At 37.0% G+C, this 19,976-nt stretch overlaps 1 protein-coding gene across 3 annotated transcripts in view; it reads right to left on the minus strand.

The window, feature by feature from the left end:
* DPYD (dihydropyrimidine dehydrogenase) overlaps positions 1-19,976 on the minus strand; it is a 367,570-nt gene that overhangs the window by 92,994 nt on the left and 254,600 nt on the right. For all 3 annotated transcript variants that reach the window (XR_012624149.1, XM_074832563.1, XM_074832565.1), the window contains 2 exons: positions 4,505-4,625; positions 3,504-3,623 (listed from right to left, as the gene is read on the minus strand). Coding sequence is in view for 2 of the 3 variants with exons in the window: in XM_074832563.1 (XP_074688664.1) it covers positions 3,504-3,623; positions 4,505-4,625 (241 nt within the window). In the remaining variant the exon portion in view is untranslated. The remainder of the gene's footprint in view (positions 1-3,503; positions 3,624-4,504; positions 4,626-19,976) is intronic.

Below are 19,976 nucleotides of genomic sequence, written 5' to 3' on the forward strand. Positions count from 1 at the left end.
TACTAGGCCAGGGCATTAACATACTTTCATTATTCACTCTGACAGAAACCTTCATCAAACTCAGAGGAGTGAGTTTGCACTTACCCGGAGAAGGCAACTTGCACTGTATTAAGAAATGTGTGGCCATAGCGAATTTATAAAACACCGAAGAACAGCTGTCCTTTACGAGAACAACTTCCTTGCAATGTGATCTCTGGCCGCAGAGCTTTCCCGGCCTCCCTGCCAGCCCTCTCAGCACGTGCTGCCACGAGGCGCCTTCCTCCCCTCAAGCCCTGCTGGCTGGCAGGCCAGAGCCAGGCCTGAGCTTTCAGCAAAGCCCTTCAGCCAGCAGAGACAGAGGCGGGCCTGTGGCCTTGTTTCAAGGTGCAAAGTGCTGACTTTTGCGTTTGGAGCTGCAGTGGCTTCCCTCCAGCTTTCTGCTGGACGCCTCCTCTCACGCTACAGCCCTCTGCCGAGGCACGGGGCTCCTTCAGCTCTCAGGGGAGTGAATGGAAATGCAGAGTGCAGAGGACAGGGCACATTTCTCTATGTGACATCAAGGGAGGATTGTGTCCCTGCTGCCGACGGCAGACCCGAAGCACAGCAGCTTCTGCTTTGCTCTCTCTGAAGCAAAAGCACCCTTTCAGACAGAGCAACCCCTATACTAGCAGGCAATGCTGCTGGAGACAGGGAGAGCTGTCTGTGATTTATGTGTAAAGAGAAGGGGAAAAAAGATAAGCAAGCCCAGACTGATCTAAAATCCAGTTTAATCCAGCACTCTAGAAATACTCCATTGCAAGCAATTCCTTACCGACCGGGTGATGCTGAGGATCACCTGCTTTGAGCCTACGTATGTTTCAGACCTCACCAGCACATCTGACTGAGAGGACTCTGAGCTGAGACCTGCAGAGGGCTGGGGGCCAGCTCCCACCCACCCACAGTCACGCAGCAGCACCATGAGCACTGCATCCTGTGGGACAGAGACTCCTGCCACACTTACTGAACCTCTGTGCCAAGCAAGAATCATTTCTAGTCCAGAAAAGAACTAAAATCTGTGCAACTGAAAAAAATCCAAAAAGCAAGATACAGCTTGGCTATGCGCTGTATCTGCTCTAGGTTTGTGCACTACAGATCATGATAAACCAGCTGTGTTTTGGTAAAAGACATGAAAAAAGGACCAGACTTACTGCTTCTACAATAGTGCTGACTTTCACTTAAAAACTTAATTCTCTCTTGAGAGGAATTATTTAAAAAACCAACAAAAACTACTGACTCTATCAGATAATAAAATAGAACAAGAAGTTTAAGCACATCAAAATAGAAAGCCAATACTTTACACTATGAAGTGACTTTCATGCCAGAACTACAGAGCACTTCCCAACAAGCCTGTAGGCATGTAAGTGGTGTTACTGCCATTTCACAGACAGGAAAAATAAAGCATGGAAAGGTCAAGTGTCTGGCTGCAGGCCACACGGCTCAGCCCTGGCATGGCCAGGAACGGACCTCAGAAGTATGGCTACCCTGCCCCTTACTCTGACAAGATGACATGCTCTCCCATTTTTTGTCTTCTTGTAAGCATGCTAGCTCTTTTGATTTAAAATTGCTTTTGTAAATTTGTATACTGCTATACCCTGATCGCTAAGCAGAAAGTATTGCAATGTGTTGCAGAGCCTACTGACTTTATTAGCTCTGTGGTATTCTTTTGCACAATGAGTTGTGGGATTGGGACCTAGTGATGCCAATTATCAACAAGAAATCTTTATATATTTGTCTGTAACAACATGCCCTTTCAAAACATAATAAATTGACAGCATTTCCAGTGGTTTTCATATTTTTTAAATAACCAGATTTGTGTCATAGGTAATGGTGCATCCTAAAATGACATTTTCTATCTCCTCTGATACATGTAAAACTTCAGGAAAAAAAGTACATTTTTATACTTACACACATACACACACATATATAAAAATAAAATAAAGAAAGAACTTTTCCTCAGGTCCCACTTATAACAGAATTATAAACCACAGAAATACTGGTACGTCCTCCCTTATAGCTGAGCATCCAGGTGCCACTGTAATTTACGCTACATACATGTTTCAAATTTGTGACATAAGAGACACACTTTTCATAATGCAGTCATTTTATAGATTTTATTAGACAGACTTATGGTAGGAAGGAATATTCAGAAATTGCAACTTAAATGAGAAAATGTGAATGGTGTTACTTATATAAAATACTACTGCAATAGTTCTTTTATTAATTTTTAATGCACAGCACCCACTGTGACCTCCTTTATTCTTTTGCTGTCAACATGGCAGGCTAGAGAAATTGAAATGGGCTGTAGCTGTTCTCTTCTTGCTCCCCTCTTCCTCCCATTTTGCATAATATTAAAATATAACATCTTATTGGACTGTCATCGTGAAAAAATGATTATGCAATAGGCATAATGATTTTTTCTGATTGTTATTGCTTCCTTACTTTTCAGCGTTCTCTAAAAAATTCCAAATTCCATATAGTTATCTAAGGCAATAAGGCAATTTTCCACTGAATACACTTGTCTCAATTAAAGTTTGTTTAAAAGTTATCTTTTACTACATTTCTTATGGTTCTCTAAGGATAACACCAGTCATATAAAATAAAGCATTTTTTGCCTGTCTGGTATCCTCTGATTATGTTTTTGGGGTGAGGTAGGAGGCAGGTCCGATAAAATAGTGTTTGACTGAATCAGGAGGATGCTATTACTTCTGTTATGTATATTTACTGCTACCTCTATCACCAAGGAGACTAATCTCCATACCAGTAAAGTCAAGAAGCTCACAGTATTGTCTTTGCAGGGCCAAGTTCATGTTGTCACAGCAACAGAGTGCACAGGGTCAACAGATTAATATATTAGTGTGCACAGGCACTGAACTGGAGTGTAAAAGTTTTGCTGCTGGTTTTAAAATTAAACTGTGAAGCAGGACTTGGAAATATGGCCTACACAAGATATTGTTGTATATCTCAAGGAATAGGCTACAAAAATATGCATATATTTGTCTAATACAGTCTGTCATTTTTACCACAGTGGGAAAAGGAGGAAATAACCTCCTTGGAAGAGGTGCACTTGGTGGGAAGGAGGGAGGAAGGCTGGAGTTTGGGCTATGAAAAATAGACTGCATTTGGATTGTTGATATTTCCCCCTGCGATGCCCTTTCATTAGCCTCTGTCTAACATGGGGCCTGACAATTGTGACAGAATGAAAAATTTGAGGAAAAGCGAGGGTCATGAGAGAAGAGATTTCCTTCCCTCTCCAGTGACCCTATCACAGTATTCTGATGTAGTGCTTTACCATTAAGGAAAGGGCAACCCAAGAGCCTTCACACTTAATCTGTTCCATCTGTCATGACTATTAGAAACATTGACCAGCGGTGAGCTTTAAGGACTCAGTGCAACTGCAGACATGATATTCTAGCCCACTACAAGGACCTCCTGATGTTTTGAAAGCCTCCAAGGAAGTACCATGCATCAAAAAGGGCAACACCTACCTGACATGCCACCATATGTGGTCCTCAGTTCTCCACCAACTGCTGGCCAAGGTGTGCTGTCTGCTTTCAGTCCCATCAGTCCTGACACAGTGTTGGTGGCTGTAACACCATCTGCGCCACCTGTGAAAGAAAAGGTCAGTCACTTTTTGTTAAATCATGTGTATAAGAACAAGAGAGGAAAAAATACAACAGAAAACCTGTGAAACTGTGAAATAACTAGAAATTCAAATAAACAGCTGAAGACAGAAAGCAACAAACTGTAAGGGGATGTGCAGAAAAGGGTCCTTAAGACCAATCCTGGGCTGATAAATTTAACACTAGCTTCAAGGCAGGCTGCATCAGTTGAGAGAGCTGTAAGGGCTATAGGACAGCATATGGGAAACACTGGGGCTGACAGGCAGATCTCTGCTCTTCAGCTGTGTGGGACAAAACCTGCTACAGTGGTTGTTCAACACCTGGAGGTGCTCCAGCACAGGGTCACTTCCTCCAAACTTGTGAGGAGCAAGACAAAATGCGACAGAGGAATGATGACCATGGTTCTAAGTAATGGATTAATACACCTACTTCCAAATTTAATTTCCTGCCATGTTGTACTTTAAGCTCCAAGGAAAAAAAGAATTATACATATACCTTCAAATGGCGTATTTCTTTTTTCTCAGGGCACACCATTTTCACTACTAAATGTAGGAATAGGGGAATTTACAATAGTATGGTAAATGCATAAATGTGATAGAAATAGGAGTGTGCAGACAAACACACACACACAAACATACATGATTTATTGTTAACAGTCTAATATAGTTCTCTTCATATATTGCTATATTCTAGAAGCATGGACAAAATCAGGAAGCCTTTGATCACTATGCTTATTCTAAATACATCAAATAAACTATTTTCATATTAGTTTATGTTGTTATTTGTTATTATTCCAGCAACTACCCTATCTTATCCCATTCAGCAAATTAGTAAATCTGCACAGCTTGTGCACTGGCTTCGGTTACCTTCCTGCGCAGCCATCGCAATATTCACAATATCGGTGACATTTGGGGTCAGCTTGGCAAAGAAAGGAATCTGAACAGCTTGTCTAACCCAGCGACAGATGTTCCGTACCAGCTCTGGATCCTGTTCAAATAGGTCAGATAAATATAGAACATAATTAAAAGTAATATGAACAAAAGGTGCATCAAGGAAATAGAAAACTTTGCTATAAGTGGCTATACTGTGATTTTGTGAAATTACACATCAGGACTGAACCTCATCTCATTAGTTAATTTATTTCAGACACATTGAGGAATTGCAAATCCATTACAGAGAAGTTAGTTCATGAAAAAAGGAAAATTTGCCTTTTTTTATTTCCAAAAGATAAAGATATCACAAAATGTTCCCTTCCCAGAGAGAGGAAAATATCATCTTGGATGACAGAGACTTTTTTTACCCCTTTATTTTAAAAATTACTTTTCAGTTTTAATGACTTACTCTATGTAAGGTATATTGAGAATAACCAGTATCCTATAAAATAATGTGAACCTGAAGCATTCGCTGATCATGCCTTGATCAGAACAACAAGGATGACTCGAGGTTGCACAGATATCAGAATGCAATTCAGCATTTCTGAGTTCTCCTCTCACTTCAGAGAATAACTTGGGATGGCCATAGTGTAAATGAAAGATCAAAATCTTCTCTGATAAAGCCAGAAATCGAAATCTTCAAGTGTTGGCTCTTCCTGATTTCCAGGCATTTACTTCCCTTACGGAATATGTCTTATGTAGACAGTAATCAACTATTCTTTCCATTGAAAATGGCTCAGTCGAACTAACATTCTGTGTCTGGCACATATAATGGGTATTGTTCAATATAACTCTCATGGTATGGGTTATTGGGGTTTTTTTCTGTTGGCTATTGATAATGCTCTTCAACAAATACCTTACTATTTCAATACGGATGCAGGTAGAACATGGTGTGTGATCTGGTTAAAAATTGAATGGTACAAGATTTAGTACAAGTATAACTTGTGGGCAGGCTAATTGGTACCACAGTGATTATTTACATTTATATTTACTAAATTTTTATCCCTCTCTCAGATAATTAAGTCTGTCATATATGAATAATCTTCCCCCATTAGGATATTGTAAAAACTCAGAGAGCTGCATTGCTATGTAGTAGCTGAAAATGGGATGAGCCTAGATGAAGTCTAGTTTAAAACTATCCAGTGGACACCAAGGTTGTCAGTCTAGTGAACACACAGGAAACATCCCCTTGCTGTTATTTCTTTTTACACCCATGGTTAAATACTAACAAAAAAACCCCACAAGCTGTGTTCCTAGAAAGTACACAGTGCTTGACATGAATAGTAAAACCCTGAGACTTAGCTGTGCCATTCCAATAAAAATGGTGATCTCCCCGCCCATGCAGCTTCCATGAAATATGTATGAACACTGCGCTGGCAGTATGAAAGCAGTTGCATCTTTGACTTTCATTTCTGTTTTGAATTTCCTTGAGGCCCAACACAGAAATGAGAGACCCTCCAGAAGACATGAATTGTATATCCTTTATGTTAATACTTCTCCTTAGAAATCCTTGTAATAATGTTCAGGATGTTGGCACCACATAACTCATTATGCTGACTGCATCGTGCTTATAGGGCTGCCATAAAAATTCTTACTCCAACACATACTAACACTTTAAAAAATATATAATTATTTGAATCCACACCAAATAACTTATTGGGAGATCTCTTTCATTCATATAAACCTAATTTCCATCCTACCTAAGACAATTTAACTACTTTGTCTTTGATAATAAATAGTAATTTGACCTTTTTTTTTCCAAAAGTAAGTAAAGACCTTAATTTTCCATCAGTTCTGCTTCTCCCACACCAAGATTAATGCAATGAATGCAATGTAAAGGTCTTCAATTTCTCAAGCTAGTAAACAGTTTAAAAATCTGATTGTACAACACATGTTTAGACAAAGCCCTTTTGAAACACTCACTTGTGTCAGTCTTGGAAACCTGCCCATTTTCGGTACCCATAAAACCACAGGTAACAATAGGAAAATAACATGAAAACTCAGCTGAAGGAGTTTTTTTACTTCACTTATTATTCCAAGAAAAAATAGGAATGTTTAGTAAGGAAACACAGAAAAGTGAAAAAAAAGTTAACACAGTGCTCTGCTGCACAGTGAGACAGTCACTGATAGGAATTGGAAAGGTGTTGAAGTTTATGCAAAAAAATAGAATTTCCATTAAATTTGAAAATTTTGGATTGAAACAGGTATTTCTAAAGTCTTTTTTTCCCCTTGTAATTATTTAATTCATTTACTCATTAAATAAATATCATATAATGCTGAATACCTTAAAAAAAAATTAGTTTCCCCTTGCGCCACCCCCAAAATATACACACATGTGACAGATCTCACCGCTCCCCTTTTCAGTGCAAGTCCTACAGTTGAACTGTACTGGAGCATCCAGCTGATCCACCCTCCTCCTCCTCTTCCTCCTCCTCCTCCTCCCGCTGCTCTGCCTCCAGCCCCCGCCTGCTCAGATTCCTCCTGGTGTAGCAGCCAGCACCAGTGAGCCACCTGAGCCCACCCTCCCTCCACTCCCTGCAGTGGCATCGCAAGTGTCCAGTGGCCACAACCACCACGTGCCTGAGCTTCCCTGCTGCCAGAGGGATTTCTATGACATGAAGTCACTGCATGGGAATACCAGAGCTTTTACACACTACAGACAACATATTCTCAAAGAGGGATAATATCGCCACCTGTTTTTATCTATAACATCACATTTTCTCCTTTAGATCATTAAGAAACAGTCATTCATTCATTTATAAAATTCATAATTTCCTGTTATATTTGCACTGAGAACTTGGAAAAATGCATCAGAAGTCATTACATGGTTGAAAAGAGAAGATATTAATGTCACTGGACAGCTAATTTTCATATGAAATGAATGAACTACATTTATCTAATCCAGGGGAAGTTCACTGGATGGTGTACAACCTCTCCATAGAAGTTTGCCATTGGACTGAGAACAATTTGCAGAGGTGACACAAGAACACAACTTTTGAGAAAGATTTAAGTGATTAGAAATAGAGAATTCACTTCTAAGTGTGATCGACTACAGAAATTATCCCAATTTGAAATGCAGTTCAAAACTTAAGATTTCTGAGAATATTAATTTATCATATTCAGCAAAGTTTTAAACTCAGGTGCAAATTTAACAAGGTAAGCAGCCTGGTACGAAAAAACTAGTTTCAAAGAGGCCATGTACAGGCTTCATTTCGCCTAATTCACTTTGCTGATTCAGGGCCTCCCATCTACTTGTATTTCTGAAAGATTGACCTCAATTTACAAATCGCATTTACTGATTCTTAGCAGAGATTGGATTTAAAAAATTCAAGGATGAGCATATAACTTGTAAAAGAATGAATCGAGGCCCATAAATCATGTTACAAAAAATACCTGTCACTGCTAATACAACATAAATATATTTTTTACTGTAATCCAACTTTATGAAAGTGCCTGCAGCTTTGATCATTGATAAAGTGGTTGATGAAGCCTGCACAGTTAAGAAATATTTTCTAAATGGCTTGATATGTAAAATGTTATTAGCTGTAAAAACAGCTGGGCATTTACATTCGCAAAATCAACAATATGAACTAACTAAAATATTATTCTGCTTAATGTAGTACAGGATTTTAATGCTTTTGGTTCAAAGTCTACCATGTTGCTATAAACTATCTTATTCTGTTGCACATAACTAGGTTTGTTGGTTCTCTCATTAATGGTGATACAGTGTGATTTGTAACAGAATGTGTAGCATAATTTTGCTCTGTGTGTCAACCCAGAAGAATGAACAAATGCTTCAATGGACTGTAACATCCGTTGGTAGCACACTTCATTTATCTGCTTTTTTTTTTTTTTTTTTTTTTTTTTTAAACAAACAGCATCTAAATAAAAGCTTGGTGAAATTATCATCAGCTAAAACATAACATTGATTCATGCACTCTACTACAGGAATCTGTTGGTAATTTAATACCATATAAAGTCTTTTTTGGTATGAGATGTACACCAGTGTGTCTTCTGTCTTCCTGTTCTTAATCAAATATTGCTTGTTTATTCCAAAGGCACAGGAGATTTGAATGTTACAGGGGTTGTCTTTTTACTTCCCTAAGCAGCAGTACAGAATCATTTTTCCTGAATATTCATTATAGCCTTGGGCTAGATGGAGCTTTTAATCCTAACTACTCATTGCCAATGGGTAGATATACTAGAGGAAAAACAACTATTCACCTTTTTTTCTAAATGATCACATGATAAGCTTAACTACAACCATAACTATAAGAATAAGTCCTCAGAAATTAAAGCAGCAAGTTGTCTACTGATTGCATTTGGCATTGGTAATGAGATGAATCCCACGTCCTATCACCCCCAAGGCAGATACATCCTGCATGTTTAAAAAGGAGTGTGAAAATGCTGTGCACAGAGTAGGTCACCTTTCCTTGTGCTTCATGGAAAGAGACAAAACCATGAAGAGATTACCACAGAAATATCTGCTGTAGATTTTTGGAAATTTTTGAAATTTTTACTATGACCTATTTTCAGTGTTCTTGCAGGGTCCTCATATTTACAGTATCCTGTTACTGCACAATCTTTATACTGTATCCAGAACACCTCCCTGAGGTAGGGAAGTACTATTATATCTGTTTCATAAATGGAGACAGGAAAGTTAGATGGACTGAGGTGCACCTCCTCAAACTCACCTTGTTTTGGTGCCCAGTTTTTACTAAATCATTTGCATAAGACCTCAAAAGGTTTGTCTGGCAGAAAACTGCACTTGATTCTTCAGAATACCCTAAATCATGAGACACTTTCCAGATTAACAAAAGAAATATTTTTAATACTTGAATTTAATCAGTTTTTCAGAGTATTTGGATAATGCAAAAAATGTGAATAATACAACTGCTTTAGGGTAACGAACATGCTTTTCTTTACTATGCAAACAGTCCTTGGGAAGCACATATTTGTGAGTATATGTACATATGTATGTGTGCGTATATAAAGAATACAAATGTCAGTCTGAAAGATATCATAAAAATAAAACTGTTGCAGAATTTCCCCCAAGAACTTCATGAAGGTTACCACTCAGTAGAGCACATTAGCTGATATTGTCTAATTAGTGCTACAGAAAATGGACCATACCATGCAACCCTCAGTCCATCCCTAATTACTATAGTGGTGGCAGTTCTGTATCACTAAGAACAGGGTAAGGACCTTTGGAGTTGTGGAAAGTATAAAACCATAACTTCTCAGACAGAATCCTGATTTGTATCATTTACATATGTGTGTATATATATATCTCTCATACATATATGTATGAAGGTTTTCTTACATAGGACTACTGGAGTTATTACAGGTCATGCTGATGATTTGCACAAGTCCATTATCCTGACTGTGACGATGGAAAATTCTAGATGGCACAGAGAAAGTTTCAAGATCCATTAGGACCTTGCACGTAAAGTCCTTATACCTCATCTATCACTGACTACAATGACCTAAACAACAAAGTTTCAGAAATGAAAATACTTTATTCTATTTAATGCAAGTGTAAGTCTGGTCTTGCCTCATAAACCTCAAGTCTTTGATGGCTACAAAACTATTCTCATATATATCTTTTGCCAATGTGTTTCATGGCTAAATCATGCATTATGTCAACATGTCTGCAATTTTAATTACTAAGGTACAGAGGACTTATTTTGTCTTTGTATGAATTTAACACACATGAAGCTGACATGGGATTTCTTATATATGGTTAGTAGGCAAGTGGAACCAAGAGTCCCTCATCAGTACATTCTTCTGGTGACATATTTTCTTTCTGTACTGGCTCTTCAGAAAAAAATCTTGTCGCCCCTTTCCATCTACTACCATTGGAGGAATTTTTTATATGAAAGAATGTTCTACAGTTAAATTCCTCATTCTGCACAGTAGATACATTTTCCAATAGAGTATCGATAGCTATGGGAAAAGGACAGAGTGCTTTTATATTCAGGAATGATGTAGCCTAAGAAAAACTTTAAAAGTGAGAATGTGCATGATTTGGCTTTTAAATTTAATTCATGTACTATTCTCACATTACTGTTTCATTCAACAATAGACTACATGGGGAACAGTTAAACCTATCTTCAGTCAAATTGCTGTCTGAGAGCCCACGAGGACTCAAAAGCACCCTCATCTGAAAAACAAGAAAGGAGAAAAGAATCTTTCACCGTCTGCAGATAACCTCCATGCAACAGGCAGACGTTCTTCCAGGCCATGCTACCCTTTCCTTGTGAACATTACAGTGGCACTATCTGCCACAACCTGCAGCACGGGCAGGCAGGGGCAGACATATATTTAGAGCAGCTTTAGAAAGTGAGTAATGATCATTTCTATAGATTCCTCACCTATTCAATCCACTGCACCAGCTCAATGTGTAGGTCTGGATCTGCATCTTTTACAGAGATCCCACAGAAGTTCTAAGGACTTGTTAGCCTGATAAGTTGTTAGTTTAAATGCTTTTTATATGTATCTATCACATATTTCTTTTCCAGATCAAACATGGATCCAGAAATTCATCAGGAAAAAGGAATTTAAAAAAAAAAATAAAATGTGAAGAGCTATTCTTTTGCTATTCCTTCAAATGTGAAAGTAAAAGTATGGGAATTTCAGCTTAAAGCATTGCAAATTAATACCTTTAGCAATCACCCCCTTTTTTTTTCCATATTATTATTGATCTTTTCCACAGCTATCTTTTCTCCCTACTCCTATGAGAAATCCAACATTGCCTTCATAAAACTGTTTATCTCTAAACCCACCCAAAATTTCCACAGTACCTAAATACAGAATTGCAGTAAATCACTATAGCAAAAGAGACACCATTTCCGAATCTCATGGTTAATTTTACTGTCTTCTCACATCCTAGAAAGGGGAAATTTAGGTTGTGCATTTGTCCCATTTCAAATTTAATTAAAGCTAACAATTTGTTTAAAGCCTGTCAAATTAAGGGAAGGATTTCCCAGGATAGAAGATGAATAACTCTCTACTTTTCATCTGGAGTAAAAAATGCTTCCTCATTTCTCAGGAAACTTGACAGCTTTTGGTCAACATCTATTGACCACAGCTGTCAAAAAGAAAGAAATGAGGCAGTTTAACCTAAGGCAGAAATAACAGTTTTCACAGTTGTATGTGAAGCTATCTGTATATATTAGGAAAACTTTCCAAAAATGCCTAAATGACTTCAGAGGCTTCGGGTCAACATGGTCAACCCCACAAAAATGTAGCTGCTGGATGAGAGCTTATATCCTTCTGTCTAGAATCTATGATATGATGTAATGTGAAACCAATGCCACAAAATAAACTTTTAGAGATAAAGACAGTATGTGAATTCAGGACACTTTTAAAGTCAATACTCTATTGCCTTTTGGCATGAGATCCAAAGCGTACTGAAGGTAGTTGAAGCCTTTTCCATTAGTTTAGCAAAAAAAAAAATTACTTCAAAATCTCATTAGACATCTTCAATAAAATGGTACAGGAAAATCCTATTCAGGATAAAAATTCAAAACTGTCCATAAATGGATAATTTCATATCTTTTCTGGGAGGATCAAAATGTTTCACTCCAGTTTAGGCCTTCAGCTTTTATTAGCTTGCATTTGGAAACAAGAGGTCTTTTCAATATGAAGAGAGGTTGTAAGGGGGTTGTTTTGAACAATGTCTAAAAGATCAGAGATTCATATGAGAAGAGTTAAGCAAGGTCCACATAGTTACCATTTAGCTACACTACCATAGCAACAATATGTACTGTGACTATTGCTCACTGATTTAATTCAAGGATATACTTATTTTCTACTCTCTTACATACTCTAAAATACTCCTTTTTCTTATAAAAAAATATTTTAAAAGAAGGCTACTGGGTAAATTAAGACATTTATGTTATTTCTACATAGTAAGTGCTCTCTTTATAATTTGAACAAAAACTGTAATATTTTTAAAATGAAGAGATATTATATGGCTTATATAACTAAGCATGTACTACTAGTGAAACAAGCACATTTTTGCTTACAAAATATATATAGGGAGTAATGTCTCCAAATTTATAGATGTTTTTTCCAAAGTAAAAAACTAAGCAAGAACCTGGAGACTAGATTCAACTTTTTTTTTTTTTTTCATTTTCTGTGGTAAATTATAAGAACTTAAACCCCCCTGCCATCTAGCTCCATTCTTAGATTCTAGGACTTTATTACTTTAAAGCTGCAAGCATGGTGTCATGATTTGATCAGCTGCTCTTCAGATCAGTCACTGCAAGTTCCACTTGGGGGAGCCTAATCGCGATTCTCCTTTTTTTTCCAGTGATACCAATGTATCACTGAACAAAATCAAGTGACTCTGGATTAGGTCCAGGCTTTGGTCATGGCTGAGCTGAGAAGTCAAAGCTCTGAGACCCTGTCTATACTGGGAGAGATAACAGCACGTATTGAGAAAAGCCAACATGAGACTATGATACTACTGTGGTTCCTATTTCTGAGTTAGGCTACTTTGAAAAACTAAAAGAAAATAAATTGGTGCACATAATAAAATGGAACTTTAAATGTAACAGTGTTTAACCAAATAAACCGCAAAAGACTCCTAAAAGGTTTTGACAGAATTTCAATAAATCAGCATTTCGATAATTTTTTATTTTAGCAGATCCCCATCTCCCTCTTCTTTCTTACTCTCATTTGGTAAAGCAATCACTACTTCTCCCTTCTCCATCTCTACAATTAGAAGCTTTGAAAGCTGTTAAAAGCAAAAGACAAATAGCCTTTGATCACCTCTCTCTATTCCAAATGAAAAAATGGGAACAATAAGTTGTTACAGTGTTTCCTTATTGTACTACACTACTAGAGCTGCACAAATGAATGATGCTTAATAGTACATTTTAAAAAACCATAAAAACCCACCAAAAAAAACCCCACTCCAAAGCTTTTTAACATATCTCATATAATAGCTGCCAATATTAACATAGGTCAGTTTCCAAACTCCAGAATACATTTATCAAAGTGCTGTGTGGGAGATCCACTTTGGATACCTTATTAGCAGAATAGAACTCCTACACCCCTTCTTTCATAATGTAGTACCTAATGACTGAAAAGATAACTGACGTGAAAACAAGGTCAAAAATGAGCTGGAAATTTTTGATTGACCAGTAGACAAAAGTATAAAACGTAGATTTGTGTTGGGAGTTAAAGTAACAGTAAGAGGGATGTCAAGATCAAGCACAACTGAGACTTGCAAAGGTTTGTGGCTGTCTTTAGTCAGCTTTGTAATTACTCCCTTTTCAGATCACATAAAAGCTTTTTGTTTTCTCCCCAGCACTAAAAGAAAAACAACTGAATTTTTTTGAAAACTGAGTCCTCTCTCTGCATAGGTATTAGAACCATAACAATCTTCCTTATTCTGAATTTGCTTGGGGTTTTGTTTGTTGTTTTTTATTTTTTCAAATGTAAAGTGTTAATCTAAGCAACCAGAAAAAACACCACTGTTAGAAAACGTTCAACTTTTAAAATTAACTATAAGACTTTTTTTTTTTTTAAATTGTTATGGTTATCTTATATGATAGGAAAAGCTCTATGTTTCACTGAGACAAGTCAGTTAAAACTGTAGCAATCACTGTTTACCGCTATTGATTTTAATGCAACATTAAAGCAGTCGAATACAACCATTATTTTCTTTGGTTGTCAGAATAAAGGTTAATAATAGTTGGCCTGAAAGGGTGAAGCACAGATTGCCAGCTCAAATTAGCAAATGATTTGTTCCAATATCAATTGGGCCTAAACATTCCAAGTGAAAAATGTGAAACTGCACATTTACATTTTATAAAATTCTTGAGATACTAACTGGAAAGGTTTATTTGTCAAAAGCATTGGTATATGTAAAGTGTTGACTAATAAAAATGCCTTTTTACCCCTGACAGTACAAAATATTTTATCTTGGTTGTTTCTAGCCAACCAAAATAATCTTTCTCATATCACTGTAAAAAAGTGGTACACAGCATGATTAAACAATATTTCAGCTCTTTAGTTCATGCAGAGGTTACCTGCTAGAAGGCATAAAGGTTTGATTAGGTTTACATCATACATTAAATATTTTAAAGGGAAGCATAGAATGTGAATGTATGAGTGCTGCATCTACAAATAGCTTTTTCTTGTGGTCAGGTAGGCAAGCTCTCAGTCCTTTCCTATAATAAAGAGGCAGAAAATACCAAATAATTGAGGAAAACATAAACCTTTGAAATCACCAAACTAAGGAATTTAAAACCTATGCTCTGAGAATGATTTTCCACTCAGTTTTAAAATGACCATCATATAGGCCTGTATTCAGATTTGGTCTACTGCAAAGAGCAAGCCTCCCAGTGCACTGACTAACTTTACTGGGAGGTAAGGCAAAATTTTAAAAGTATGAGCCTAGTCCTGAAAATTCTCATATAGGCAGTGAAGAGACTAGTTAGCACACTGTTAATTAACTTTATCAAATGGTGGCATAAAACCGAAACCATAGAAAGAAAAAAGCTATTAGTGTGCACTGCATAGTTAAATTTTATTGTGCACCAAGATGAACAATCTTAAAATATTTTATTTTACCTGCACATAGATACTTGTTGCTGTTCATTTTCTTTCCAATAAATCCTGATTACTAGACATCATCGGTATGAGCAATTGCAATACCTTATGCTGCTATCACATATCCAAAGGCAAAGCAGTCCACAGGATCTGGACATTTAACCAAAACATTTAACCAGGTAGACCACAGAAATATGCTTGCCTGAGTTTTCTACATTTCCCTTTCCTGAAAGTTTCTCAGTGAATTAAAATACAATTGCAAGAATAAGTACAGGTTGCCATTTGGTTTTTAAAAAAATCATGGTTTTCTTTCTTTCTGGGAAGTACTCACTATATAGTCCATTGTAGTTAGGCTACTGAAGGGTCAGTAAAACAGCCCAAATATTTTTGTTTCCTTTTTAAACAGTTGCAGGTCACTGATATTTTGGCCAAACTGACTTTTGTGACATCTGTTATTCATAATGTGAATTCCAGCTGAAATGCTTCCATCATAGTGAGATTGAAAATAAGATTATCCCCAACTTCCTTTCACGTCTTCATGAATTTCAAGGAAACAGAATCACATTTACATTTTTTAAGAAAATTCATTCTGTAGAGAATGCTTTCCCTATATAAATAAAAAGCCATCACACATAACAGTATTTAATACCTTATTAACAGCCATACGATGTCATAAAAAAGTTTCAGCAAATCGATAGTGCTGTTAACATTACTGTCCTATTTATAATCCCTTTCTATTTTCCATTTTGTCTTTTGAGTAATTCAATTAAAAATCCTTCAAAGCAATAACAGTGGATTAAATGTTGTCAAACTGCAATATAAAATTACAGAATAGTGTTCTGATGATGAATTTATTAAACTTTGCAGCTTAATTCATTTCTTCTCGAGTGTATGAAAACCAAAATTCTTAAGACAAAATACCAATTAACTGTCATACCTCATTATTAAATATTGTCTCCTTTTACACGTTAAAAAAAATAGAATACATGAGCACATAAAGGACATACGGAACTAAAGACATGGAAGAAATCCATTTAAATCATGACATTTAATCACAGCTGAAACCTGTGAGGGCAACAGAAAAGGAAATGAATCATCAGGTACTGGAGGAAGGTGAGTGATGTCACCAACCCAGGAGTGATCACATAGTCAGCAAGCTTTTTCTGTTCAGATTTCCAGTGAAATAGCTCATGCGTCAATTGTTAATTTGAAAACAACTCAGCAAAGGGTTTACTTTATGAGGAGGGTTTTAAAGGAGGGAGTGGAAAAGAAAGGGAAAAGACACATATGAAACCAGGGAAGGTGAAAAAATCATCCAAAGAGGTTAAAGCAACAAAACTGAACTATCATGAAAAAAGACATGTGGCCATGATCAGTGTGGGAGCCAGGAATGTAACCCTACAAAACACATCTCCTGGCCTGTGAAAAAGTGTGCTTAGATCTACGTTTGCAGGAGTTGGAGGAGGCAATCAGCAGCACCCCTTCTCCCAAATACCCTCACAGCAAAACAACACCCAGTGCAGCACATCTCTGCACATGCAGAGTAACACCACTAGCACCTGAATTAAGGAATCCTTTTTTCTGAGGACTCTGCACCTTGTGATTGAACTTCCTGCATCTGCCTTAGCTTTTCCCTCAGCTGGACTATTAAGGCTCCCGTTCATATCCATCAGCTTGGGCAGCAGACAATTTCTCTCCCCTACCCAGCTGCCTAGTTTTATGACATTTACAGAAATTCAGTATCTTTGAAACAGTTTAAACTGAGAAACACAACTGAAACAGGTCATTTGGTTGAACCCTGCCCCAAAGCAGCAGACAGCACTGACAGACATGGAGACAGTGAGATCAGTTAGGACTTATCTTCATAAGATCCCAGCCAAAATGGATGAAAGCGGCCAATGCAAGAGAACAAGAAGACATATAAATCCTGAAACTCTACTGCAAACACCAACACAAACCTCAGTTTGATTACACTGGTTTATACTGGATTTTGGGTGGCAATGTTCCCACTGCTGCCATAGCACAATGTAACACCACCCTGCTGTACTTTGCATTAATTTGTTGCAGTAACTGATACAAAAGAGAGAGAACTAATACTGCCTGCAGGACTCAATGAATTATACTTAACCAACATATTATTGTAGGCTGATAGTAGAATGCCACATGAACACAGATATAATCAAATTCTGTTTGGGGCATCATTTATTTAAAATACTTCAAGCTCCTTGCTGGCAGAGCAACGGCAAATTAGCATGCTATGCTGTGCACTTCAATTAAAAAGCAGCCTCATCTTTCCTATTTCCAAGGTACAGCAGAGCAAATCTAATTGTGCCATGCAGCCAGTTCTCATCTTTGCAGAGTAACCAGGGCTTTTGGGTTTTTTTGCTTTTTGTTTTTGACAGATTTGTTGTCTTCTGAATGAGGCAATGTGGGCTTTTATGAAACTTGCCTCCTAATTGTAGGCAATAAACATGAACACCGCCAGCAGCAGAGGCTGTAGCAAGTACAGTTTAAGTAAAATGAAAATAAAGGTAAGAAAAGAACCACAAAGCAAGTTCATTTTACATATAATCTGAATAGTTAAACCACCAGGATCTGGATTTCAGTGCTCACAAGAGACATATACATGCCTCCTTCAATATAAACTAAAAAAAGCAAACAATCCCCCAAACCTATAGTTAAATGCTGAGATAGGCAGAGATTTTTTATATTTTGGAGAAGGTATGACTAATTAATGAGAAATATTTATAAGCCAGGATGTTATTAACTTTTAAAATATTTGCTTATAGCATAAAGAATCTCTGTTCTTACACTTAGGCTGAGATCTTTGAATATGAGATTTGCTTTTTTAAGAAGTATAGAAGCATCCTCTGTGCTCTGGAAATTTAACTGATGTGTTGCTTCCAACTGAGATCTCCCTATCATTCCGATCATCTCACCCCAAGTGAACAGGTGAGTCCTTGTGCTTCCTTTTATCCACTACTCATTTCCTATCCCTGGTACAAACAACGCAGTCAGTACCTTTGGATAGGAATTGAACAGGGTGAATCCACAGAACCAGAGAAATGTTTGTCTGAATGGACTTCTGGAGGGCAGCTAGTCCAAGCTCCTGCTCTGAGTGGGACTAGCATCAACACCAGCTGAGGTTGGCCATGGCTTTGCCTGCCTGAGCTCTGAAAACTCCAGAGATGGAGCATACACAGCCCTACTAGACAACGTGTTCCTGTACTGCATCACCTTCTTGGTGAATTTTTCTCCTGATGCCCAACCTGAAACATTCAGCATACAATTTGTGGCTGTTGCCCCTTGCTGTATCATCGGACGCTATAGAGAATCATCTCTCCCTCTTTGTAGCTACTCTTCCTGACTTTGGATATCACTCGTCCTAGTCAGTCTTACTCTAATGATTCTAGGTATATGCACATTACACTTACTAGACCTGGGGTTTCATCTGAACAAAGTATGATACAAAATTTAGCAGGAATGCAAAATAAAACCCAGATTATCAACTCAATTCAACTATTTATTCATTCTTACCAGAGCAGCTGGAGAGACTTGTTGACTTTTGGACCAAAACCAAAAAGCCAAACACTCAAATTTGTTGATTTCACATCACAGTAATGGTTCTGAATATTTAATGCCACTTTTTAGAAGGATAAGTAAAAAAAAAATTAAAACATCTTTGCATGATTTCCAGCGAAGAAACAAAAAGTGCACCACAAATACAACACCACAAGTTAGACATTGAAACATGAATGCTACCATCTCAGAAGTTTGATTGATTTATTATTTTCATAATTTTATGCTATAATTACTACAGTAATGAACTATAGTGGGAAAGAGATACTGTCATTTTTTAATAATCTGCTGTTCACCACATTGTCCTTTATGTTTACTATTAAATGTTTTGTACACTTACGTTATCTGATCCAAAGAAAATCCGTGCATTAGTGCTGTTAACCCTTATGATGGAAATTTTATTATGATTTTTAATGATATCCAACTTTTATACAATTCTAGGTTGTTATGAAAGAATACAAACCTTAACTTTATTATCATTAATCAGCATTAGTAAATATAATTGACATTTTATACAGAACCAGCTTTAAGTAACTTATTGGCAGCAATACAGATGCCTCTTAATATTACCCTCTGGCTAGCTATGCTGTTTAGGCGCCAGCGTGTCTGCACTAATGACTTGGAATTAAAATCAAATAAAAGCTGAGAACTGTAATTCAGTATAAAACAAACAGCCATGCTTAGTACCAATTCTTTATATATGTAATTTGGATATATCTGGAATTTTTAAAATTTACAGTGGGTATAAAACAGTGGAAGTGTTTGAGACTAGATAACAAAATAGGATAGAGAAAAAAACAAATCTGATGTTCCCAGATATCTACACCTACCCTTAGGCACACCATAGGAACTGAAATGAGGAAAAAACGTAGACAGTGTAATTAACCTTTCCTTTCCCTTTTTTTTAAACAACAGCAACAAAAAAAGGCAGAACATTTTAGACGTTATAAATGGTAAAAAAGCACATACATGTTTTTCTGCCATTATTTTTAATCTCAGCAATTTCTGCAGTTTTCTGAGGATTTAATGTGCTTAGGCATGAAAAGGGATCTAATCAATAAAAAATTTTCCTATGAAGATGTGGATTATGCTATCAAAAAGATTTAAGAAAACCTGTTTCACTGTACCACCAGGAAAGCTGCTCTGTCTCTCAAAGCCTCATGCCCTGACGTCTAGATAGCAAGTGTTGCTATTTTTCCAGAGCATATCTGAGCCCTCTCTTCCCCACACCACCCATGTATGACCTATTAGACTTCAGCTA

Source organism: Strix aluco, chromosome 8 (genome assembly GCF_031877795.1).
Source record: "Strix aluco isolate bStrAlu1 chromosome 8, bStrAlu1.hap1, whole genome shotgun sequence".
In the NCBI taxonomy this organism is placed as follows: Eukaryota; Metazoa; Chordata; class Aves; order Strigiformes; family Strigidae; genus Strix; species Strix aluco.